The sequence below is a fragment of the Carya illinoinensis genome, chromosome 3 (genome assembly GCF_018687715.1).
Source record: "Carya illinoinensis cultivar Pawnee chromosome 3, C.illinoinensisPawnee_v1, whole genome shotgun sequence".
Taxonomy (NCBI): Eukaryota; Viridiplantae; Streptophyta; class Magnoliopsida; order Fagales; family Juglandaceae; genus Carya; species Carya illinoinensis.
This window is the reverse complement of record NC_056754.1, coordinates 4,804,004-4,829,665: the sequence shown is the minus strand read 5'-3', so window position 1 is coordinate 4,829,665 and position 25,662 is coordinate 4,804,004. Positions and strand designations below refer to the sequence as shown.

Sequence of the window (25,662 nt, the reverse complement as noted above, 5' to 3'; positions counted from 1 at the left end):
TCTTTTCACGAACGGGATGTCGTTCTCGTTCTGAGTTTACTACTTATCATAGTGATCATTTTTACTCGGGGTTTGGATAATAAGATGAAATTAAATGATTTGTAAATAATAATAAAATATATTATTTTATTAGATTTTAAAAAATAATAGATAAAAAGTTAAATAAAAATATTTATAAAATTAAAATATTATTAAAATATAATTTTCATTTTAAAATTTGAAAAAGTTTAAATTTTTTTAATAAATTTGTGAAAGTTATAATAATTAGATAAAAAAATTTTAAAATATTTATATTTATAATATTAAAATATTAAAATAAGATGAGATGTGAAGAGAGAATTTGAGACTTAGGTATTTCTTATCACCAAATTATGTACTATCGATGGCACAAGGCCGGCTCAAGCAAGTCAATGAGGCTCTTTGTGTATGTCTCAATGGGTTAAATCCCAAATGGGGTAAAACGACAACTCCTAGTTTAAGCTCATTATTCCTTATCAATCCATCTACCCCAAATTCTCGGCATAAACCATGATGACATGTTCTTGAAATGGGGTCCACATCTCCTTATTTTAACTAAATTAAGGAAAAATCATTTTTTAACTTCTTAAACTATTAACATTTATGTAATACGACTACTAAACTATTCAGTTACTAATTCCAATGTACAAATTTATTTACACCCATTTAATATCCATTGGTTAAGATTATGTTGAATCGGCTCTTTTTATTAATTTAAAAATTAAATTTAAATGAGAGGATAAATTAAATAATGTTATATATAGTTATGAAATGTGTAAGCATTATGAAGTCGGTTTAAAAAGAGTGGAGTCTATTATTAAAAAATTAATTTTTTTTCTTTTGAATCAGAGTCTTATATTTATTTATTTTTTAAAAATATTACACGATGCTTATATACTCTCAACTGTAACTAACATTTTTCGAAAAAATAAAGTTTCAAGATCTAAAGAAGAATAGAAAAAGAAATTTGATAATGTTTGTTATGACTTGCTGGTCAACTCGAGCTTTCAAATAATTAATTGTCCATTAAATTTGAAAGCTACCGTGACCTTAAATCAACCGTGGCCAATTGATATCCACATTGTTTATAGGTATTAAAAATCATACTAAATACTAATTAAATAATTTAGATTGATTACTCAAACCAATATAAAATATAAGAAAAATAATAAATAGATAATATAGCTAATTAAATATTAATAAATACTAACATTTCCACATCTTAACTTTTATCAAATAAAAGACTCATATTTTTATTATTAACAATATACGATTATGATTTTTTTTAAAAGAAATAAAACTCCATAATGAGATGGGCCTCTGTCGAAGCCCAAGGGCTTAGAACCCCGTATTCGTGGTCGTGGGAGAAGAAAGGAGAAGTGATCTGTAGCGTTTGTCTCCAATTTATCCTCGCCAGTCGCAGCACTTCTTCTTCTTCTTCGTTGGATCTCCGAGCTGCGTCTTTGACCACCAACCAACCCTGCCGGTTCCATCGCCTTCAGCGTCCCGTAAGTTCCCCTCTATCCATTTTTCATTCCTCTCATCATCAGTTTGGCCTCAAGTCCTCTTGTCTTCGATCTCTGTGCTACTATAAAGTTTAGGCCTTGTTGCCTGTACATATGGATATGTATAAAACAGACTCTTGAATATTTTTTTTAGGGGGGGGGGAGAAAATCAGATGCGAGAAAGTCTTGTGTTATTTTTTTAAATTTAGTTTAGACCGTATAAGACATTTTATTTAGCGGTTTCTGCATCTTTATCTCTTTCCTTTTCTGTGTCTTTTGGTCCTTTTTCTTTTCTTCTTTTGTTCAAGAAATGAACACTAAATTTAGTTGTGTAGAGGTGTTTATTCATGCTTAAAAAAAACAATTATACTTGTCAAAAAACAAATGTAGCATGGCGGAGATTAATTCATGTTTTCACCAAAAAAATTTTTGTTGGAACAAATTGAGAAATGATAGAATTGTATCTTTGAGTATTTAGGTGTTCTATATGTGTTCTATATGCTAATGGGGGACCTTAAGTATGAGTTTGACTCTGTTGATTAATTCGGTGATTTTATTTTCAAGTCAACTTGAAGAATAGTAGTTTTGATTACTTTTGATACATCTTCCTACATGTGAGTTCAGATTGAAGAAAGCTGCATGAGTGGCCTTTCATCCAGTTCTCATGCATTATATACTCACAATCTCACAATGTTTGTCACAAGGTTCATGTATTGATTGCTGGTCTCTGGTTCCATAGGCGTTTTATTTTTATTTCATTTTTTTGAAGTACAGATACCTGAATTTTATCTAAAAAAGAGCATGAGGGTACAATCCAAATACACAGAATGCATACAGTGGAGAACACCTAGCCAAGAAAAGAAACAAAAAAATTAGTTCAGAAAATCTAGGAAGGATGAGAAGTCAGTGTTGTTATGGGCTGTGTTCCAATCATTTGTAGATCTGAACATTGAGGCATTTAACTTGAGCAAAATTTTCTCTCGGTCTTCAAAATTGGGCACATTACTTTTCTTCATATACTCACACATTAAGAACAAAGGAGCCATCCTCCATACCTCGGCATTCAATTTACCACCCGGTTTAACTCCCCAAGCAGTCAGGATCTCCACCACTCGTTGGGGAATCACCCAATCAAACCCAAAGAGATGGAAGAATGAGAAGTCCTAGCTACATCAGAACAAAGCAGCAGATTGTAGATGGTTTCCCTACTCTAAGCATTAAGCAACTTTTTAAGCATCACAGATCCAAATGTTTTATTTATTGATTCATTCTTCTCTATTTTAATGATCTAAATCCTCCCCTCAAAATCTTTCAATGATTGGGAGGTTTATAAGTGAATAATTGTTTTTGATAAGTAAAAATATTATATATATCAATAGGAGTAACCAAATATACTAGACGTATAGAAGAAAATACCTAGCCTGTACTAGAGTGCCCCTAATGACCCAAAAAGCCTGTGAAACACTACCTAAAATAATCCAAGCCGGAATTGGAATGGAACGCACCTCCCTAACCTTAGCGCCTTGTTTCCCATAAAACTAATCCTCTACCCAAAAATCTTACTACAAGAATGTCTTCACAATGCCCTCCCTTTAGTCTTCCCTTGACTTGAGCTACCGCCCTAAGCATCGTAGTTGATTGCCCATGGAAGACACTTTTAACTCCCTGCTTTTCCTAAAATTTGATTTGGTTTCAAACGCGTGGCTCGCCTCAATCGCAGTTAGTAGTGCTTTAAATTCGTCTTCATATTCTCCATGTGAAAGCCTCAGGATTTGCTAAAACCCATTAACTTTAGTCAAAATCCAATCCGATGGTGAACCTGCTGTATCGTTTATTGAAGGAAGAGAAACCAGCGGAACGACATTATCTCTAGACACAGTACCCAACTGCACTCCCGACTCTAAACCTTCCTCCACACGAGGCACCAACGACGAACCGATAATTTCCTTCCCGCCATATGGTTGCTCGACAGCTATATGGTTCTTGTCCATTGTTTCTATCACCATTACAAGTTCCTGGATTGACAGTTTCTTCCAAAGTACTCAAGGCCCTGGGGGGACCCCCATCTTCAACTAAAAGTGAACCCTAGATAGAAGTACCAACACCATTTGCAACTGGTGCCTGAAGCCCTACTGCTCCCTCAAGAGGCATAGATGACAAGATGTTGATGTCCTGAGTGACATTGGCACGGACAAAGATGCCAGAGTCCAACAACCCTATTTGTGACAGCGTTGAAATGCCCTTTGCCGGCACACTTGTGGCCTTCAAACTCGAAGGATCTACCCCCCGCCCTCCCTCATCCATTCTCAACCCACCACCAAAACCCGCGACTAGGTCAGCCCCTTATCCACTTTAATCATTAGATCTCTCACATACTCCATAACTCCCTTCAATTGAACTTTGACATCCCACAAGACCCCCTCCACTTCTCCCAATGTCACCTGATGGCCTTTGTCTCCTACAATTGCCTTACCCTTTCCTTTTGCCGCATAGCTTATCTTGGCTAGACTACCTGCTGGGCTGCCGGTGACCTCAAAACTGCATCGTACGAAGCACCTTTGACTGAGGAAGGTCTTCCCACTGTTTCTCCATCAACAAACTCCCCACTATTTGCATGCTTCAGAATAGTGGCTTTGGACCTAGTAACACTTCAAATGGATTGCAGAAAGCCTTTTCATCTAATGCCATTTATGCCCTCCGGAATCACCAACAAACTTTTCCTCCTTCCATTTTGGAATTATGAGAGTTGCAAAAAGCTGCCCCTTGCGTTAACATGATGTTGAAGGATAAAAACTCCATTACCCATCCTTAGCTCTCTGAAGAAACCTTTATGATAGTTAAGTTCTAAACAATACTCAATCCCCTTAGCCACCCACAAAGCTAGGGTCCCACCTAGATAGATGAACTTAGCTATCCTTTTGCTACGTTCAAGGATACGAAAACTATTTCCTTCCTCTTTCGTAAAAATGAAAGTTTTTTATTCCACCTTCAGCCACCTTTTACCTTCCAACTGAGACAAATCCACATCCCTTATCGTCATTGTCAGATCCCAAATCAAAGGTACCCTACTGCTCCTGCGTCATCATCTTAAGGAAAAATAACCACAATGACCACGAAAAATGCAAAACAAAGATACCAAAACAGAGGTGCCCATGAAAAATGCAAATCAAAGATACCCCTTAATTGCGGTTACGGTAAAAATAGAATGTCCGGTCGCTAGAGGAGGACCGAAGTCGGAGGCCCCTCAAAGGAGTCACCGGAGTCTGTCGGTCAAGTTTGTGGCTGACGTAGAGGCAGCAGCACAAGTCGCAGTACCCACGAAACTGAGCTTACAAAAAAATAGAAGAAACTACCAGTCGCCGGAGGAGGACCGATGTCGGAGACCCCTCAATGGAGTCGCTGGAGTTGGTTGGTGAAGTTTGTGGCTGTGGCGGAGACAAAGGCTTAGGCAACAGTCGTTGACGCCTCTGAGAAAGGTAAAAAACGAAAAAAACCAGCTCACCGGAGGGAGGATCGATGCCAGACAACCCTCCGGGAGGATGTTGGGGCCCGTCAGCCTCGTCTGTGACAGAAGTGAAGTGTCACTCGCCGGTCGGAGGTAGGTGAGCTGTGGCGGCGGGACGAAGCCTTAGGGTTTTCTCTGGCTCACTGAGAAGGCTCACGGGTCATGCTAAGATTATTATTATGGTTATTGTTGTTTTTGTTAGTGAATAATTGAGAGATGATGATTGTTATGTCTTTTGTACTAGGAAAAGATAAAGAAAAAAAAAAAAGTAACTATAAATTTGATCAGAGCATGGAGTACCTACAATGTAATGTACTTTCATTGTGCACTGAACAGTTATGAGTATCCTTTCAAAGTATTAGTCCTCTTTGATAAACATTTTCCTCCCTGTCATGCTTAGAGCCACTTTCATCATCTAATGCCTCGATCTTCATTAACGATTAACTGTTTAAATCATTGTTATCAGTGTTCACTGATATTATAATGTTGTAAACACAAACAGCGCACTTGTTGCATATGAATTATAGAACTTTAGATAGTGTTGAGAGCAAAGTAGGAATTATATAACACACACACACACACACTCTCTCTCTCTCTCTCTCTCTCTCTCTCTCTCTCTCTCTCTCTCTCTCTCTCTCTCTCTCTCTCTCCTTCTGCGCATGCATGCTTAGTTACTTGTTTTAGGGTTTTTTATGTTTTGTAACTTAATTCATAACTGAAGTTTATGCTTATTTTTAAGTTCTTTGCAATAATAACTCCTCTCTTTTTTCCTTTTGGTAGGTTGAATAAATTGAAAGAAACATTGACTGAAATGGCTGGACGAGTGATCCACCAGTTACTGAGAAGGAAACTTGAATCTCAGTCAACAGTAAGATTCCCTGTATCCCGGCAGCCCCACACCTCCCGTCATATCAACTCTCCTCAGATTAAATTGATCTTGGATTCTGCAGTTCCAATCTAGATGACCCAAATTGATGTTGATAAAAAGGGCAGAAGTTATTAGTTTTATGTGAATCCATGTTCAGTTCCATACCTTGCAGAATTTTCTTGACCTTTTTACTTTTTTCTTGGAAGTTGTATCTAATGTATACTTCTTGACTTGGATGGTGCCTTTTTTTATCATCAATAAATTATCTGACATCATTTTTTTCATTCGAGAATGCCTATGGTCTTTTTTGTGCCTGTCGTTGGTGAATTAGCATTATTTGGACGTCTTTCAAATCTCTTAAAGTGACCAGCTTATAAAATCTTACTTTGCACGCAAGAAACCAATTCACCATTGTATTTGCTAAATTGCTGCTGTAATTTGCAGACCTATCCTTTTTTGTCATCTCTCATCACAAGGAAAGATGATGTTGGGTATACTGGCATGAATTCCCTAAGGGCACTTGCACTCCTTGGAGCTGGTGTTTCAGGGCTTTTAAGTTTTGGAACGATAACATCTGCTGATGAGGCTGAACATGGATTACCGCCTCCTCACTATCCCTGGCCTCACAAGGGCATTCTCAGTTCATATGATCATGCTTCGTGAGCTCTGATTGAACCACTGATTTATTTATTTTTTCTTTTTTCTTGGATTTTGGGCTCTACCAAAATAGGATATGCTCATGGTTACCAGGGAAAATCTTTTTAAACTTGCTATTTTTGGTGTGGGATGCTTATCAAAAGACTTTTTGGTGTGGGGAAGTTCATAATGCTGTTCATTGTACTAATCTGACGCAATTTCCTGGAATGATGTTTTAATGTCAATTTTACCTGAGCAGGATTCGTCGTGGTCATCAGGTTTACCAACAGGTCTGTGCATCTTGTCATTCTATGTCACTTATATCATACCGTGATTTGGTGGGTGTTGCATACACGGAAGAGGAGACAAAGGCTATGGCAGCAGAGATTGAAGTGGTTGATGGGCCTAATGATGAGGGTGAGATGTTTACACGCCCTGGTAAACTCAGCGATCGTTTTCCTCAGCCTTATTCAAATGAACAAGCTGCTAGGTTTGCTAATGGAGGGGCCTATCCTCCAGATCTAAGTCTTATCACCAAAGTAATTCCTGCTTTTGCTCAAGACTTGTTCAGAATCTATATTATATGTCCCAGAAGTCTCTTACTATTGGTCCCTTTCAGGCTCGTCATGATGGTCAGAACTATGCATTTGCCCTTTTGACTGGTTATCGTGATCCCCCTGCTGGTGTCTCGGTAAATCCTTACCTATCATCTCTCGCCTTATATAGTAATAAACCAAAAGGAATAAATAAATCAGGTTTCAAAGAAAGTTTGAACATCAATGATCTACATTTTGCTTTTCATATCATTGATTGAATCCATTTTTGTGGTCTAGTAGTACCTTTTATATCTTGTGCAGATGTACCCTTCATTTTGTGCAAGATATTACGTGTCCCTGAACAACCAATTTTCCTTGGATGTAAACTACTTTGTCATGCTGTCTTTTGTCATGGGTGCAAAAGTAGGGAACTAGGAAATTGTTTCAGTTTTCATCTGTGTATGATTGTATGATCTGCATCAAGCCCAAAGGTGATATGCATATTATTGGTAGTCATTCGTCTTGGATTTTAGTTGTGTAAAGCCAGATGCTATATAACTTCCCATTGATGTTTCCAAATGTGTTCCACTTGAAGTACTGCAGTGCAATGCTTCCTCACTGCATAGCTATTCTTAATTGATATTGTAGATTCGGGATGGGTTGCATTATAATCCTTATTTTCCTGGCGGAGCAATTGCAATGCCTAAAATGCTTAATGATGGTGCCGTAGAGTATGAAGACGGTACACCTGCAACAGAATCTCAGGTTGGTTTACCTCTTAAAATATCCCCCTGGGAGCAATATGCTTGCTGCAAGTGCATATTATCACGTGTTCTTTTGAGAATAAAGTTCAAAACACTTTTGTGATGCTGTGGTGCAGATGGGGAAAGATGTTGTGACATTCTTGTCATGGGCTGCAGAACCGGAGATGGAAGAGAGGAAACTGGTACGTTACGTGTGAGTTATATTTCCATCATATGCAGAGTACTGAAAAGCTAACACTTTTTATTGTGACATTGTGTAATGCAGATGGGATTCAAATGGATATTCGTACTATCACTAGCATTACTTCAAGCAGCATATTACCGTCGCTTGAAGTGGTCAGTTTTGAAGTCTCGCAAGCTGGTTCTTGACGTCGTCAATTAGCTTCCATCTGCTTTTGGTTTCTACTTGTGCTTGTGGGGTATTGAAATCGACAATAATTATTATATCAGATCTAGTTTTTCTTGCCATGTCAAATATGCTCCAATTGGTAATTATAAATGGAGTGACATGAAGCTCGTTCTTTATTGAGTTTGAGATAACAATAAGCTGCACCATACGCCCGATCCGCTTTGCTTATTTCTTGTGGTATCAGTTCCAAATTTTTCAGGGTTAATTGGTCTTAAATGGTGGTTTCAAAATGTTCATTTTATTGGCGTTTTACAATTGCAATCAGTGACATTGAAGAAATGAGAATCAACAGGCGATATGTCCTATTTAAGTTTTGTTTCTGCGAGTTCTCATATCGTGCAGCGTCACTCGCTAGCTTGATGTTTGCTCATTTTATGAGTAACTCTCCATTCGAATGATAAACAATTGCGTGCTCAGATTGTAGAAAGTTTTAGCTTTTGACTGTTTATCAAGGCGATCTTCATCCAAGTTCTCATATCGTGAGGTGTCATTAGCTTGATGTCGTACATTTTGTAAATTTGATCTAGATTTCGGGAGACCAGTCAAAATATCCGAATAATTGTAGCCAAAAATCTTATTTCAAGTAGAAAAATTCTATTTAGTGGGAAACATTTCTCCGCACCGTTGGTTCACGTGATAAGACTTGAGAGTACTCGGTCCAGATTTTCTAGGCTGTGAAGTGAGTTAAGAGGCCAGAAGCTGGATCCGTAGAAACAGAAAGCCCAACTATGCCGGTTGATAAAAGCCCAAAAAACCCCATGTTGGGCCTTCTTCCCCACAGAAAAGGTGCTTAGGCATCTCCAATGAGTGGTGCCGTGGTTTTCCATCCATCCAAATGGGCCCGACAATAAAAATATTATCATATATTAAGGAACACAAAAAAAAAAAAAAGGTCGAGTTCAGACTTTAAAGTCGTATTCCACTCATTGATCTTGTGATGTGGATTTTATTCTAATAAAACGGTCGGAAAGGTTTTACAAACTTGGAAACTAAAGGTTAAGTAAAACCATCAACTGGACCCCACCGGCCCAACGACCCACAATAGGAGAGACAGAAGCGCTCCAGACAGGACCCACACAAAAAAAATAAGTAAGACAATTAGGAGAGGCAACCCATTTAAGATTAGGATTTAAGATTAGGATGTGTTTAGATGTTGAAAAATATGAAGAAAATTATGAATAGTAATAAAAAATATGTAAAATATAATAATAAAATAATAAATAATAATAAAAAATAAATAAAAAGTAATAAATATTAATAAAAATAAGTAAAAAATAATAAATAATTATAAAAAAAATTATAATACTCTTAATATCTAAACGGAGGTTAAATCTATCTAACGCGATTTTTTTAACACACAGAACTGTGATGTTACGTTAAACATTGATTGGTAGTTACAATTTTTTAACATTAAAATATGTTCAACTGTACCTGGTGTTAACTCATCGATTTATGCATAATAAAATTATAAAATCTTACAAGAATAATGTTAAATATCATAAAAAAAAAAATTATTCATTCTCACACACCACATATTTTATATATCTTAAAATTATTTTTTTATTTTTAATTCTTATAAATTTTTAATTTATTTTATTTTATTAACTTAATTGAATTGTTTTATTCGGTATCTATATATCATATATTTATTTTTTAAAAAATAAAATAAATATAATATATGGTGGGTAGATGAATAGTTTCAATCCTAATTATTAAGTAGACAGACGATTTATTATTTAATTCTCTGCTTTGTTAAGAATAATTTTGGTACCAAGCAAAACCCACACTCACACATCGCGCTTTCTACACAGGTGCCAATAACATCAGCCTGTTGAGCAAATACCAGGGCGTATATGTCACGCGCGTAAGGTCAAGTGCGGGAATTGTCAAGCAGTTTAAAGGATGCTTACTGTTCCAGCCTAATGATATCAGAGCACGTGTCAACATTCTGTAAGCTTTTCCGAAAGTGTTTCCACTTGAACCGGAAAGGAAATTATGCTGCAACCTAAGGCAAGCCCCACGTGTAGGCCCTTTTCCAAAAGTGCCGGACACTCTCCCCTTTCCCATTGGCTTGAAACGTGGAACCAATCACAGGCCAATATTAGTCCTCCCAGATACGCCACGTTCTTGTGGGACCCACCGCAAATACAACCAAACCAATCAGGTGCTGAAACTGTTTTAAGTGTTGCCCAAGACACGTGGTGTTTCCTAACCTAGCTACCGTACTGCCGTTACCATTATCGTTTCCATCTCCGAGAAAGAGAGAGAAGAGAGAGACAGAGAGCGGGACCAGGGAGTGAGCAAGAAAAAGCCAGGAAACAAGATAGAGGAGGGTGATGGACGGTGCTGATCGCTGGAACGTGAAAAGTATCGGATGTCAACGGCAGGATAAAACGATATTCAACCGGATGATGCTCAGATTCCGTCCGATTGCACCGAAACCAGCCACCGGCGGCTCCAATTCTATGCCGGAGAATAAAAACAACACTTTTGTCACGAAAGCAAGGAAGAAGAGAAAGTACGTTAGGCTTCGCAGGAATAACAATGGAAACAAGAAAAAGAAGACGGTTCCTGTGGAAGAGAGCAAAGACTGGTTGGACAAGAAGATTGTGACACTGCAACTGTTGCCTGAGGGAGCTGAAAACAAAGATCTAGACACTGGAGACACCGGGTCTAAGGTTAATCCTACCGCTGGAAAACTTGCAGCCGACGATCATGAGGATGGGGACCCCCGAATGTGGCTGAAGGACAAGAAATGGGTGTTCGATAGCGTGAATCCCGATGCCCGGTCAGATCGGACAGTGGTTACGGCACCGATGAGGGTGGTGGAGTCCTGGGTGACAGTGGGTAGCGTGACGGACACGTGCATGGATGTACGATGGTTAGGGTGTACGGACGGAGAAATAATTAAGAATCTCGAAAGGGACACGTGTCCGGGGTTTATATCAGATGGCTACGAGAAGGTACAGTGGGTGAATGAGGCGTACAAGAGGATGGTGAGTGAGGACAGTGACGGGCAGTCACCGGAGTGTACAGTGAGGTTGGTGGCGAAGGAGAAGTTTCCCTATTTACACCCGGGGTTTACGGGTCAAGTGAGGCTACAGCATACGTGGCGGAACCAGAAATGTTCAAAGGTAATGCCCTGCGATGTGTGGAGGATGGAGTTCGGAGGGTTTGCATGGAGGTTGGACGTCAAGGCAGCGCTAAGTCTGGGGCTTTAGGATGCGAAGAAAGTATCAAACATCAAAGAGATCTCTCAGGTAAGCAATAATTCTATGACATTGAATGTTAAAGTGATAACAACATGCAAGTTTTAGAAGTATATATAATTACCATGACAATGCAAACAGGATGGCCTTTAGCTGTTTTTATTCTTGGGGATGCAAGCTGGGAAAAATAATAGCCGTAAAAACCACGTCAAGATAATTAAGGAAGCATTAAGGTTGAAACACTGCCACGTGGGGGTTCTGGGAAATTCCCATTGGGCCACATTTTGATAATAAACTAGTCAATTAGCTAGCCTCAAGAAAAAGGATTTTATAATGTCCAAGATTCTCATGATACAGTACAGCTAGGAACTCATCTTTAGCTTGGTGAAAGTTTATATTTTTGGCTCTAATGTATGATTGTTTGGTCTATACTAGTATTCTTATTATATGAGTTGAAGTGGTCTGAAAGTATCACGAGGGACCGCAAGCTCTACCAAACTGTTTTGACGTTTTAACTTTGTACGATTAAAAAAAAAAAACAAGTGTCGGGAGTTGTTGTGCTGTAAAAGCATACATAAACAGTACATACATTTCACAAAAAGTACTAAATTTAGAAAATGACAGTATATTATGTCGCAAGAGATAATACGATAAAAAATAAAAAATATCCAAGTGTCGACTGTTGGGAGAGTCTATAAATCAACCAAAGCCATTTATAACCTATTATAGACCCTTTTACGGTAAGAAAAGTAGAATATATTCCATCGATAGGTTACTTACTTACACGTCGCACTACTAGAGAAACCTATCCAATCAAGCCCTGGTTTGGAACCCGATGACGTCAAAAAATCTATCACCAGATCCTCACCGGCATCGAACCCTCCACGCGTCCTCGTCCTACAAAGCTATCAATGACAGAAAACGACGCCTATCCCACACCCACTACTGCTCTGTTTCCATCATCTAACAGATCGTTTTCCATCTCTCCGCCTATGTAACAGCGTGATTCTCACGCTCTTTATAGAGAGTGTATCAGTTAGGCGACCAACTGTTAGAACTGAACTTCGTTGTTTGGAGCTAATAACAGACAACCACGTGTGCACTTTCTCGAACCTCCCCAAGGTTCTTACCCACATGACCAAACATTACTCTAAGCCCTAGACAGAGCCCACGTCCACCTATCCTTTCGGCAGTGCAGGACACCTCCTCTTCTCTCATTGGTTCCCTTGTGTAACCAGACAGCGTTGCTCAATTACGCCGGATACGCTACTTTTCTACGGGGCCCACCCTAAATCTAACCAATCAGATTGCGTCACTGTTTAAGGGTAGGCCTGGACACGTGTTTTGTCACGCTAGGTTACTGTGAACTGTGTTGCTTTGATTATCGCCTGAGCTCAAACAGAGGCATTTAGAGTGATGGAGAGATATATAAAAACAGAGAGAGATACAGTGCTGTTGCTTTAGTAACGGATATGGAGGGAGGAGCAGGGCGGTGCATGAAAAGTTACGCTGTAGGTGTGCAGGACAAGGTTATAATGAATCGGATAATGCCCAGATTCCGACCGATTGCGCCAAAACCGGCCACCGGAGGCTCTGGTTCGGGTGGTTCAGCGACTGATAACAAGGACATGTTTATGAAAAAAGGAAGAACAAAGAGGAAGTATGTTAGGGTTCGGAAGAATAATCCTGGGACTAGGCCAAAAAAAAGTACAGCCGAGGGAGAAATGAAAGAATATAAAGATGGGTTGAACAAGAAGGTGGTGACTCTGCAACTTTTGCCACAGAATAGTGAACGGAATGAATCTCCGGAGAGTGGATCTGGGTGCAGTTCTGATCTTACGGAAACAATCAAGAACTGTCAGGGAATTGGGGTCCCACCCATGTGTTTGAACTTCAACAAGGCTGTCCGTAATGACCTGGATAGGACGGTGGTGATGCGACAGATGAGGGGTGTAATGGAGTCGTGGGTGACGGTGGAGAGCGTGACCGACACATGCATGGATGTGCGAAGGCTGGGGTGTACGGACGTGGAGCGTATGAGAAATCTAGCAGAGGACACGTGTCCCGGGTTCGTATCGGACGATTCGAATAGGGTTTTCTGGGTGAATGGGGCTTTCAAGAAGATGATGAGCCGCCGTAATGACGGCCTGTCACCGGAAATAATAACGGTGTGGTTAGTGGCGAAAGAGAAGCTGCCGTACTTGTACACGGCCTTTACGTGCCAAGTAAAGCTGCAATACACGAGGGGGAAGGATAGCTTCACGCAAATACTGCCTTGTGATGCGTGGAAGATGGACGGTGGAGGATTTGCATGGAGGCTAGACGTTGAAGCTGCCCTCAGTTTGGGCCGTTGATTGGGGGGATCAAACGGCAAAGATATAAAAGAACTCAGGTAATTTTTAACCAAAAAACTGTATCTTTAGGTCTCGTGTACGTAATATCGATATGTATTAGCAATGTATACAGGAAGAAGTGAGTGAGAACGAAATGGATAAGCTTTGAAGAATGCTGTCATAATATGACACAATTCGGATCCTTATTCTACATTAATATCAACGCACTGAAATGCCTTTAAGGATTTTGACTAAACAATGTGAAAAGAAGTTATTGATAAGCATGACAGGACTCACAAAGGAAATAGCATTTTGTGGGTGGGAGTCTGTGTGTTTCCTCCTCCTACATTGATAGGCGTGCTTTCGTGGCTTTACCTTGTTTGCTGCCTGGTTTCATTGGCCCGGCCGCCTGAGGGAGAATAAAGCAAAAACAAAACGAAACACGAGAATGACAGCTGCTATTGCAACTACAAACCATTTAACCAATAGAAGCTAGTACTTTTACAACTACATCGGAGAAAAATTAAATAAAAACTTCAGAAAACTAGAACAAAATTCTCTTTGTATTTCTGCATTGCATATTTGCACGTACGATATTTGTAACGAACTACGTACGTACATTTGGCTTGTTGCCTGTATATATATATATATGGCATCGCGCCTCTGTTTAATTATTCACGTGTATATATATATATATATATATATGAAACTCAACATTTTCTAAACGGTGAGGCATTACAGTATACTATTATTATTAATTATAAAATTCTGAAATATTGGTTCCCCTCTTATATGCAAAACCGTATAAGAGTAGTAGCTCCCTTTTATTTGCAACAGCTTGTTGAAAAGTTTAAAGAAAGTCATACTAAGTTTGGTGGAAGCTTGAGGGAGGTAAGTCTAGCTCGAATCATAAGCTTTGAAACATTGAAGACTCTATATCTCGGCTAAAAGTCTTCCTATATATTGTCCTATAAAAGAAATTAACAAATGTATGGTGAAAATTTTATTAATAAAACAAATTATTCTGTGATAAGTACAATATATGTAAAACCCAAATGATCTGTTCAATTGTACTGATGAAGCTGCTTGACCATATGCTGATATATATATATATATATATATATAAATACTATTTGATTAGTTCTTCTAGAGCATGACACATGTGATTTGCATTTCCATTGGCCGCGTCAGTGTATAAAACTGCAAAAGAATTGACCTGATATTACGACCTTAGGTCACTGCAAATTTCAACGTGGATTTGAAGAAGACATAAGAGATTTGAAGGATAGAGATTGTGATCTTTTGAATTCAATTAGCAATCATGTCCCTCATTAGGTGGAGGAATTATATATGATAAGAGTTGCACGAATACCAATGTCCATGTTGAATCTCTGCTCGGTTTAAATCTTAATTTATAAATTAAAATTAAATACCCGTTGGAGCATGAAACCCTAGAACAGCAAAACCTTGTATTCAAATTATTTGTAATTGACCGCTAAGGTTGCGTTTAGATGTTGAACTAAGTTGAATTGAGTTATTTATGAATAGTAGTGAAATAAATTAGTAGAGTTACATGTGGCCCATTTAAGATAAGTTTAGATGTACTTAGATATTAAGATGAGTTTATAAATATTTATAGAAAGTTAAAAATGTTGTGGGTCTCACATATAAAAAGGTGTTGAGTTGAAAAATATCGCGAGTCTCGCATATAATGAGGTTTTGAGTTTAGATGAATTTAGTAGTTTGAGAGTTAAATATTTAAATGTTAAACTTAATTTAAAATTAGACTGAACTGAATTAATTTTAGTTGAGTTTAATAACTAATTGATGCATAATTCTCTCTGGCTTTGATCTTTCGCCCAATACTCTTTCCTTTTCGGCCTTGTATATAAAGTAAGTCATAGCCAAGTGTGAAAGAAAGACAGATTCTCTAGAGCTTGGAATGTCAACTTCATGAAGTGATGAGCAAAGGATCAAAAATTAAAGAAGACGAATGTCAAGATCCCATTTGTCTAAAACATTATATATTGATATTTTAATAGAGTAGATATATGGTAGCACTATTATTACTTTATAGATTGAATATTAACTTTTGTAAAATGCTAAATGCAGTCGGCTTGCGTAGTCACCGTGTAACTGTGGGACGTGACCTAACATGTAGTATTAATGAAACGGTGAGTATACAGTCATTTTTGTAAATGAATTTTTTTACGTACAAATATTTTACACATCGTTTTACAAACTTTTTTATTTTGTATCTCCCTTTTCCTCTCTTTCTCCCTCCAGCCTTCCACTCTCCTTCCCTTCAGCAAGAAAACCCTAATCTACAAATAGAAAAATCTTCCCTTTAGCAGGAAAATCCTAGAGACCCAAGATAGCAAATAAAACTTTTAATAAATTGAGGCTAAAATTCTACTATACTTGAGCTGAGCATTTCACTAATTCTTTAAAATGAAACTAACTGCAGATAAATGAGACAAAATTCTCTTCGTTTCTTTCCTCAATGACTAGACAGAGGTAAGATTGAAAATGCAACATTGTCAATCTTTTTTTACAACCATAGTCTTATCCCAAACTTGCCAACATGCACGACCAACAAAATAGACAAATATAATCTATATATGCGCGTGCATACAAATGTACAGATGCGCATACAAATGTACAGATGAAGTAAAACATATACAACTGATAGATGGTTGAAGTGTTGAAAAAGAAAAAGTATTATAACGTCTGGGGAATTTAGGTGTGGGGAGTGGGGGCTGGCAAGCTAAGCTTAAGGTGATTCACCAAGTAAGGCGGAGCAACCGGCCGAAATGATGCTGAATTCACTTAGGTAGGCAGAGGAGAGAGAGAGTGAGTGGAAGAAAGTGAGGAGATGAGAATTTTTTATTTTCAATTTTTTTAATTAAAAGTGATCTTTTTTAAATTATTATTTTTAAATTAAGGATGATGTGACCTAGGACCATGCTAGATTACAAGGCGACTGCATTCGGCGCTTGTATGTAGAAGAGCTATTAATTTTTCTAGGTATTACTATATATATATATATATTCTTAGACCATAGGGGATCTAAAACCAAAAAAGCCTTTTATATATTAATTGGGGTTGGCTTATCATGATGTTAATGCGGGTACATTCTTCAGAATTTGGAATGTCAAACGTTGATCTGTACATGAAAAGATAAAACTTAAGAACAAAGAGAAAGATTGATAAGACATCACCCATGACTCTCTTAGGCACTACTCTCCTTCTTAAATATTCTTATTTATTCAAATCTTTTTTATATATATGGGTCTTACAACCGAATTAATGGTACCCAATTTAGGGGAATTACTGAACCAAATGATTTATATTTGCTTAAAAGTGAAAGACACATAATATTTTAAATATCGGCCTAAAAATGTTCGTTCATAAGTGAAGGGGAAAGCGTTGGACTTATATGTAATTATATGTAATTAAAGTTATATGCGTTTTGTTAATTATGTACAGTCATTTTTACACATTTTTTATACATTATATTGATGTGATTGATTAAAATAGTTATTTTGTATTAAAAAAATGATGTAGTTAATAACATTAGTGGAGTGCATAAAAAGTACGTAAAAATGACTGCTCATAAAGTTTTTGTTAAAATATATAGGTATTGTCTTGTTTATCTGATTATAAATAACAAAAATTTTACAAACAGTCACTTTTACGCATTTTATTAATGTGATTGACTGTATTTTTTTTAATATAAAATGATTATTTTGACCAATTATATCAGTAAAGTGCCTAAAAAAATATGTAAAAATAATTATATGTAGTTGACTCATAAAGGTTTTTAATTTGGACCACCAAATTAAAAAAGGTAACGTGAATGTGGACAAGCCTAGGATCAAAGTGTTGTGATCGTTTTAATGTGGAGGGCCTCCGGCTTGTCTATTGACTAGATCTATTCACATGTAACTATAGTTGAATATATACTAATAAATTAAAAGATTTTTTTTTTTTTTGGTTATCGGCATTAAATTAATAAACCCACCTCATTAGAGCTTTAGTTATCATATCTTATTATTAATAGGTCTCTCTCTCTCTCTGTAAAATGTTATTTTTGTTGCAATTATTAATATTGTTACTATATTCATGATTTTAAGTTGCTAGCTAGCTAGCTAGCTATTTATTATTTTTGTTGTCGCTGACGACTTCGATTCAGTAACAAGGTTTTCTTTTTAATTACGAGACTCCTAAAGTTGAAGAGAAGGGGTACGTACGTGCGTACTTTACATGTGAGAGACTAGTATTGTAGAAAGTGTACATTTTGTAAGAAACAGATCAAGACTATGGTATTCTATTGCAAGCACTATGATTAAGACGGACGGGGGACCAAGGTACTGAACCCGGAGTAGTACTCGTGGTTGGGAAAAAGCCTAAATAAATTTTACCCACCGATGCAAGTGATCGTCGATCATCATCAGATAGATCGTGATGCTAAAGTTTGTCTGAGATTGCATAAGTCGTCTACCCATTGCAAGAGGGAAGGAACAACATCGGAGAGTGGACATTAATATAACTTTGGTGACAAGAATGTTGACAATGTATATGCAGCTTGCTAGCTACGTGTTTGGCATCTCTTATCTAAAGCACATTTAATTTATGAAGGAAATTTTCTTGCTTCGATCCGTCTTATATTTTTTGGAAATTTGTTTGCAATTAAATATATCTTTTTTGATCAATTAGTATGTTAGATTTTTTTTTTTTGTAAAGAGTCGGTATTCGATACTGTTCGTTTATAAAACATGATTGACATGATAAAATTATTTGAAGTAGCGGAAAAATATTAATATTTCCTCATTTTTGTTGTTCAGACCACTAAAAAAAAAATCAAATTTAAAAGGATTCCTTAAGTATTTTATGAAGGAGATGTATTGCCTATACCAATTAAGCATAAAACCATCCCGATCATTGATTGATCATGATATCATTTTCTCAAATGTCTGCATGCAAGTTATGCATTCAAAACGATCATCAAGAAAGTTCAAGTTAGATTTCTTCAAGCAAATAAAATCAAATCATGGAAAGACCGGAACACGAGGAATAAATTGAACCATAATGAGGTATTTGCTCAATATGTATATCAAGTGTTCTAGTAGAATATTTGAAAGAAAATTTTTCTATTGAACCATCAGTTTTTCCACACATAGGTCTACTGTGACTTTACAATGCTTTTATAGATAGCTACAATAGTTAACACTTTTCCATGAGCTCAGGATTGATGGATACTTGTCCTACTAGAAATGGTTTCTGTAAAGGGGATACTCTATTGATCTTCTGAAAAGCCTTGCTGTCATTTGTTGAGCATGTCATCGTGTTGGTGGAGTCCTCTGCTCTGCATGCCGTGGTATTAATGGATACATTTTTTGATTTGGCTGAGTCGTGGTCTGCTGTTGTAGTGGACAATTTTGTCTCTAGTGAAAAAGGTTTCTGCTGGGACATGCCTTGCCAAGGTGATTTCCTTAACAGCCCCCCAGGATTCAAAAGGTATTGGTGAGACAGTAAGGCGTGATTGAAGAAAGATAAATCTTGTTGTTGACAATGGTTTAGTGAGTATATCCACCACTTGATATTTGCTTGATACAAAGGAAACATTAAGTGTCTTGGTGGCTACTCGATCTCTTACAAAATAATAATCCAATTCCACATGCTTGGTTCGAGCATGTAGAACTGGATTTACAGACAAGTACGTAGCTCCCAAATTGTCACACCACAAAGTTGGTAGATGATTCAAAAAAATTCCAAGTTCCCTTAAAAGAGACTAAAGCCATAATATTTCACAAGTTGTATTAGTAACAGCCTTATACGCAACTTTAGTAGATGATCTAGCAATGGTGGGTTGCCTTTTAGAACCCCAGGAGATAAGATGTGTGCCAAAAAAAATATAAAACCCGCCAGTGAATTTTCTATCATCACGGCATCCTGCCCAATCAGCATCGAAAAATGCAGAGAGAGATAGTTTTGAGGATTTAGAGTAAAAAAGACCATAGTGAGGAGTTTGTCTAAGATATTGAAGGATATGTTTGATAGCTTGCCAATGAGAAACTCTTGGATTATACATGTATTGACACACTTTATTTACAGCAAATGAGATTTTTGTACGAGTAAAGTATAGTTATTGTAAGCTACCAAGCTACCAACGACACTGCAATATAAATGTGGATCCTCAAAGGAGTTTCCCTCTAATGCCAACAGTTTTTTGGAGGATTACATGGGTGTAGAAACGGGTTTTGCATTATGCATATTAGTGCAATGAAGAAGATCCAAAATGTATTTAGATTGACTTAAGTACAATCCTTTTTCATTTCGACATATTTCAATGCCTAGAAAAAAATGCAAGGGACCTAAATCTTTCACAGGAAAGGACAATCCTAAGGCAGAAATGAAATCATATATTAATTTTGAATCAGACCCAGTGACTATAATGTCATCTACATATATAAGCACAAACATAATATGAGATGCATTAAGATACACAAACAAAGAAGTGTCAGATTTTGATTCTTGAAAACTTAGTGAAAAAAGTTTGTTACTGAACTTCGAAAACTAGGCCCAAGGGGCCTGTTTTAGGCCATAAATGGCCTTTCAGCTTACACACATGGTTAGGAAATTCCGAATGCACAAAGCCAGGGGGTTGTTGCATATATATAGTCTCCTCCAGATCACCATGCAAAAATGCATTTTGTATGTCTAACTGTTGGAGATGCCAGTTAAAGGTAACAGCCAATGAAAGAATGATGCGGATGGTTGTGTGTTTAATGACTGGAGAAAAAGTTTCTGTGTAATCAATGTCGGCTTGTTGATGAAAGCCTTTGGCTACAAGGCGTGCTTTACGCCTTTCCAAAGTGCCATCAGCTTTCCTCTTTATTTTAAGTATCCATTTGGGTCCCAAAACATTGAGAGAAGCTGAGAAAAGAACCAAGTCCCATGTGTGGTTGTGTAACAATGCATGGAATTCCAGTTTCATGGCCTCACGCCATTAAGAGAATTTAGAAGCCTCAGTGTATGAAGTGGGTTCCTCTGGAACTTGGTTGTGTGTAATGACTGTGTGTGAAAGAGAGGGCTGTCGGATAGGCCAAGGAACGATGCAATCCGTGCGTGTAAGAGGGCGTTTAGTGTTTACCTTAGCACGAGTGATAATTGGATGAGTGTTTGAAGGTGGTGCTGGAGCTGGCGGTTTGGAATGCACAAGAGAGGGTTCGACGTTTTGATAAGGTAGGGATTGTGAGGATGAAGGCAGGTTGTTTTGCAAATCAGGTGTGAGGGCCGAAATTTGATTAAGTGAGGATTGGGTTGGATTAGAGTGGACCGTGGGTAAAGCAGGTCTAGTGAGGTTTGTGCGAGGGGCTTGTGCATGAAGTGGCCGAGTCAATGGGGAATTAAAGTGAAAATTAGTGATGGACCATGTTGGACTGGATAAAATTGTTTGTCTTTTAAAGGGAAAGTGGTCCTCATTGAACATTACATCTCTAGAGACGTAGATCCGGCCAGATGGAAGATGAAGGCAGCAGTATCCTTTATGATCTAGGCTGTAGCCTATAAACACACAAAGTGTGGATCGAAAATCCATTTTATGACGATTATATGGACACAAATTTGGCCAACATGCTACGCCAAATGTCCGAAGAAAATTATAATCAAGAATTTTTTTGAAGAGAATTTGAAAAGGGGACTTATTTTTTAAAATTGGTGTTGGCATTCTATTAATCAGAAAAAACGAAGTTAAAAATGCCTCTGACCAGTATTTGTTTGGAATGGATGCTTGAGCTAAAAGAGATAGTCTCATTTCCACAATATGACAACGACAGCGTTCAACCGTCCCATTTTGAGCATGAGAATACGGACATGTGAGGTAATGAATAATACCAAATGATTGAAGCATTTTTGTAATTGGTCTAAATTCACCACCACCGTCCAATCGCACATTTTTAATGTTTGAAGATAAATAATTATGGACATAATTTATGAAAGCAAGAAAAATAGATGAAACATCAGATTTGGATTGGATTGGAAAACATCAAATATATTTAGAGTAATCTTCAATGATAGAAAAGTAAAATCTACAACCATTAGAGAATAAAACAGGGGCCGAACCCCAAACATCTAGGAAAAGTAACTCAAATGGTTGTGTGGACTTAGAGGGTGATGGATATTGAAGAAGTGCATGTGCTTTGCCTTGATAACAAGCTAGGCAATGTGAAACATTTGTGTAAGAATTTGTTGGAAGCTTAAACTAACTAATGATAAAAGCCGTAGTTTTTGGGAAATGATGTCCAAGACGGAGGTGTCATTAAAGTGATGAAGTGTGTTCGCCTATGTATGCTTGAGCTGAGGCTGTAATTGATGTAGGAGTGGTGGCATCCATAGGTAAGACATACAAGCCATTTTTAACGGTTCCCTAAAGTAGAACCCCCCATGTTTGCAAATCCTTCACAAAAAAATAATAGGAATGAAACTCAAAATAAACAGAATTATCGTGACAAAATTGACGAACAGATAACAAATTTTTTGTAATTGAAGAAACATTAAGAAGTTGAGAAAGAAGAAATTTGCCAAAAGGGGTATGCATTTGCGCGGAACCCGTGTGAAGGTTAGGCATTGTGGAACCATCTCTGATGCTGACTTGATCCGAACCCTAATATGAAGAAGAATTCAAATTAAGGTTAGTAAAATCAGAGGTGAAGTGATTTGTTGCTGCAATGTCCGGAAACCATGCATTAACATGCTGTGGGAAAGGTGGAAATGTGGTAATATTTGCTAATAGAGAAGGGGGTGGGGTTGTTTGGTAGCTATGATCAAAATAGTGATAACAAGCTAAGGCAATGTGGCCAGGCTTGTTATACACTTGACAATGGGGCTATTATCAGGCCGAGTGGAGGAGGAGGAAGTATTTTGCCTTCCTCCCTGACGTCGCCCCCGATAGAGTCTAGAGCCTCTGCCCCGAGGTGATGTAGTAAAAGTATTGGGTTGCTTCACTAAGGTATTATGAGTAGCTAGCATGGTTTGAGCTTGATGAGATAAACGTGATTCATGGGCTAGGAGGAAGTTGTATATTTGCTGTGGAGAGAGGGGATCTACCCGAGTTGTGAGAGAGGTGACTAAGGGATCATAATCTGTCCCTAGTCCAGCAAGTAAATAAACAGCAAACTCTGATGAGGAGAGCGGCTGCCCAGTTGTGCCTAAGGAGGCAGCCAAGCTTTTGGCTCTATGGAAATAATCAGTAATGGACTCAGTGCCCTTCTTGAGAGTGGCTAACAGATACTGAGTTTGCATTACAATGGCAGATGATTAAGAGGCAAAGAGGGTCTGAAGCGTGGTTCAAGCATCACGTGCAGTGTTGCAATCAAGGACTTGAACTAACACTTGAGCTGAAAAGTGAAGAGTTAATGGCAAATAAGATGAGTTGGTCACGTAGGACCCATTGAGTATATGCTTCATTAGGTGCATAGTTGACTATGAGGGGAGGCATTGGAGAGTTGCCATCCACATGATCAAAGAGCTGGTGACCCTTAAGAAAGGGTACCATCTGCGCCTTCCGAGAAAGGAAGTTTTCATTTATGAGTTTAATAGTGATGAACTGATTTGCTAAATGAAGAGTGGGAGGAGGGGGGGGGGGCGATAGGAGCATAGCTTTGTGTTGGTGGACACTTGTCCTACTAGAAATGGTTTCTGTATAGGGGATACTCTGTTGATCTTCTGAAAAGCCTTGTTGTCATTTGTTGCGCATGCCGTGGTGTTGGTGGAGTCCTCTGCTCTGCATGTCGTGGTATTAGTGGACACACTTTCTGATTTGGCTAGGTCGTGGTCTGCTGTTGCAGTGGACAGTTTGTCTCTAGTGAAAAAGGTTTATGTTGGAACATGCCTTGCTAAGGTGATTTCCTTAACAAACCACTTAATTCCTTCTTTATCTAAACTATAGGGTCTCATAATGCTATATTCCATATTTTCATACTATTTTCATCACACGATATAATATGTGATATATTTATTATCATATGATGATAAAGAATTATCCAATAAATAATCATTAAATTATGATAAATATATAATATTTTATATAATAAAATGTGAGTAAAATAATAATATGATATATAAAATTTTCCTCTATATATATAAGAACCCACTTACCTACAACATTGATCGAGATATCAATCCGCATCATTCATGGGGCAAGCTAGAACAAGGGCTACGACCCTGTTAGCCTGGATCAGTTCTCCATGGGCTCTGGCCCAGTTATCATTTATCAGTTTTCACAAACCTATGTTTGATTTTCCAACAACATATCTACACCAATGTTTGATCCACGCATGTCATTTTATGGTGATTTGACAAAGAAAATGGATCTTTTCGGCGTTATTTTGGAAACTTGTTATGAAATTATAGAAAAGAGAGAGTCATAACGTATTATAAAACTTTTAAAAGGAGAGAGAAAGAGATAGAGCTCAGAAAGGTTATGAAACTTATGAATTTCTTAAAAAATTCAACGATATATATAGGCGTACAAATGGAATTATGCTAGCTTACTATGCTGCACTATGCTGGCACTATGCACTATGCATATGTCGGCCAACTCACTATGCCAGTTACTATGTAGTACTATGCTGATACTATGCACTGTGCATATGTCGGCCATTCACTATGACAGTTACTATGCAATACTATGCTGGCACTATGCATTGTGCATATGTCGGCCATTCACTATGCTAGTTACTATGCAGTACTATGCTGGCACTATGCACTGACGACTAGATAAATGTGGTCATACAATTCAAGATAGTTTATAACACTTCCCCTTTTGATGACCATATTTAAAGAATATGTCTCGTTAAAACCTTGTCAGGGAAAAACCCTGTGGGAAAAAACCAATGGCGAAGGAAAAAGAGTACAGTATTCATGTGTATCGCCGAGTGCTTTAGGATTGCCTCATTAAAACCTTGCAAAGGAAAACCCAGTGGGATAAAACCTTAGCGAAGGAAAAAGAGTATAATCAGCACAAGTCTTCAAGACATTACTTCCCCTGAAAAGTGAATGATAACAGGTCTTCAAACCTCCGCATTCCAATGTTCTGCATAATCTTCTTAAATGTTGCAATTGGTAGTGTATGATAACAGGTCTTCAAACCTCCGCATTCCAATGTTCTGCATAATCTTCTTAAATGTTGCAGTTGGTAATGCTTTAGTGAATAAATCTACCAGATTTTTACTTGACCGTACCTTCTTGATATCAATTTCAATTTTCTTCTCATGAATTGAAATGATCTTCTTGTGTGTATCTGAAAGATAACTCGCATATGTACATCCAACTAACTGTGGACTTGATCCATGTTGATAAAATAATCACAACTGGATCTTTATGCTCATCATTACTCTTCTGGAGTTGTACTCTTCTGGAGTTCTTGTAAATAACACAGTTAGTGAAAAATTCATCAACATTAAACCGCTAACCTCATTTTTTAATAAAAACGGTGGCCAGCCTTTTAAGATCAGACAAGTACCGCGGATTTTCAACTCCTCTGTAGGTGTCAGGCGTGCTGTCAGGCACCGCAGAGCTATGAAGCTATATTTCGTCTCTTTTCTCTTACTTCACGAGAGATGCTATATCATAATTTTCTCTATAAAAGAGATATTCAGCTTGTTGAACTCAAGATTTCAAGTTTCATGTGATTATAAATCTACACATGGATTTTGATGATAACAAATGAATTCAAAGAATAAAGAAGTCTCAAGCTCAAGTTGTCTACACAATGGAGTCAAGCACATCAAGGAAACAAGCATGAGCAAGAAGGGAACAAGTTCACATTAAAATTATAGAGTAATGTTGTAAATCTCTTCAAAATTCGAAATTAG

At 37.6% G+C, this 25,662-nt stretch overlaps 3 protein-coding genes across 8 annotated transcripts; all 3 read left to right on the top strand.

Moving 5' to 3' along the window:
• The first annotated feature begins 1,367 nt into the window (after nt 1-1,367).
• LOC122302716 (cytochrome c1-2, heme protein, mitochondrial-like) lies at nt 1,368-8,555 on the top strand. Its single transcript, XM_043114113.1, has 8 exons — nt 1,368-1,526; nt 5,809-5,896; nt 6,341-6,555; nt 6,792-7,071; nt 7,152-7,223; nt 7,717-7,833; nt 7,949-8,014; nt 8,098-8,555. The coding sequence occupies exons 2-8, from the start codon at nt 5,840-5,842 to the stop codon at nt 8,212-8,214; spliced, it is 924 nt and encodes a 307-aa protein (XP_042970047.1). The 5' UTR covers nt 1,368-1,526; nt 5,809-5,839; the 3' UTR covers nt 8,215-8,555.
• A 1,891-nt stretch (nt 8,556-10,446) lies between these two features.
• Nucleotides 10,447-18,439, top strand: LOC122302714. 6 transcript variants are annotated; one of them, XR_006240508.1, is made up of 3 exons: nt 10,447-11,501; nt 15,896-15,957; nt 18,016-18,439. XR_006240508.1 is itself a non-coding variant. In XM_043114112.1 (2 exons), the coding sequence occupies exon 1, from the start codon at nt 10,578-10,580 to the stop codon at nt 11,460-11,462; it is 885 nt and encodes a 294-aa protein (XP_042970046.1). In that variant the 5' UTR covers nt 10,447-10,577; the 3' UTR covers nt 11,463-11,501; nt 15,896-16,011. The 6 variants fall into 6 exon arrangements, 2 of the variants coding, with proteins under 2 accessions (XP_042970046.1, XP_042970045.1); XR_006240507.1 differs by having other exon boundaries at nt 10,447-13,842; XR_006240505.1 differs by lacking the exon at nt 15,896-15,957 and having other exon boundaries at nt 10,447-13,842.
• Nucleotides 12,923-13,804, top strand: LOC122302260. The gene has a single exon (XM_043113440.1). It carries the CDS (start codon nt 12,923-12,925, stop codon nt 13,802-13,804), a length of 882 nt encoding a protein of 293 aa, XP_042969374.1.
• Nucleotides 18,440-25,662: the final 7,223 nt, after the last annotated feature.

Coding starts and splice junctions, on each gene's coding strand:
- LOC122302714 (XM_043114111.1), top strand. CDS start 10,578: ATGGACGGTGCTGATCGCTGGAACGTGAAAAGTATCGGATGTCAACGG.
- LOC122302716 (XM_043114113.1), top strand. CDS start 5,840: ATGGCTGGACGAGTGATCCACCAGTTACTGAGAAGGAAACTTGAATCT. Junction 5,897..6,340: donor AACTTGAATCTCAGTCAACA/GTAAGATTCCCT, acceptor TGTAATTTGCAG/ACCTATCCTTTTTTGTCATC. Junction 7,224..7,716: donor ATCCCCCTGCTGGTGTCTCG/GTAAATCCTTAC, acceptor TTGATATTGTAG/ATTCGGGATGGGTTGCATTA.
- LOC122302260 (XM_043113440.1), top strand. CDS start 12,923: ATGGAGGGAGGAGCAGGGCGGTGCATGAAAAGTTACGCTGTAGGTGTG.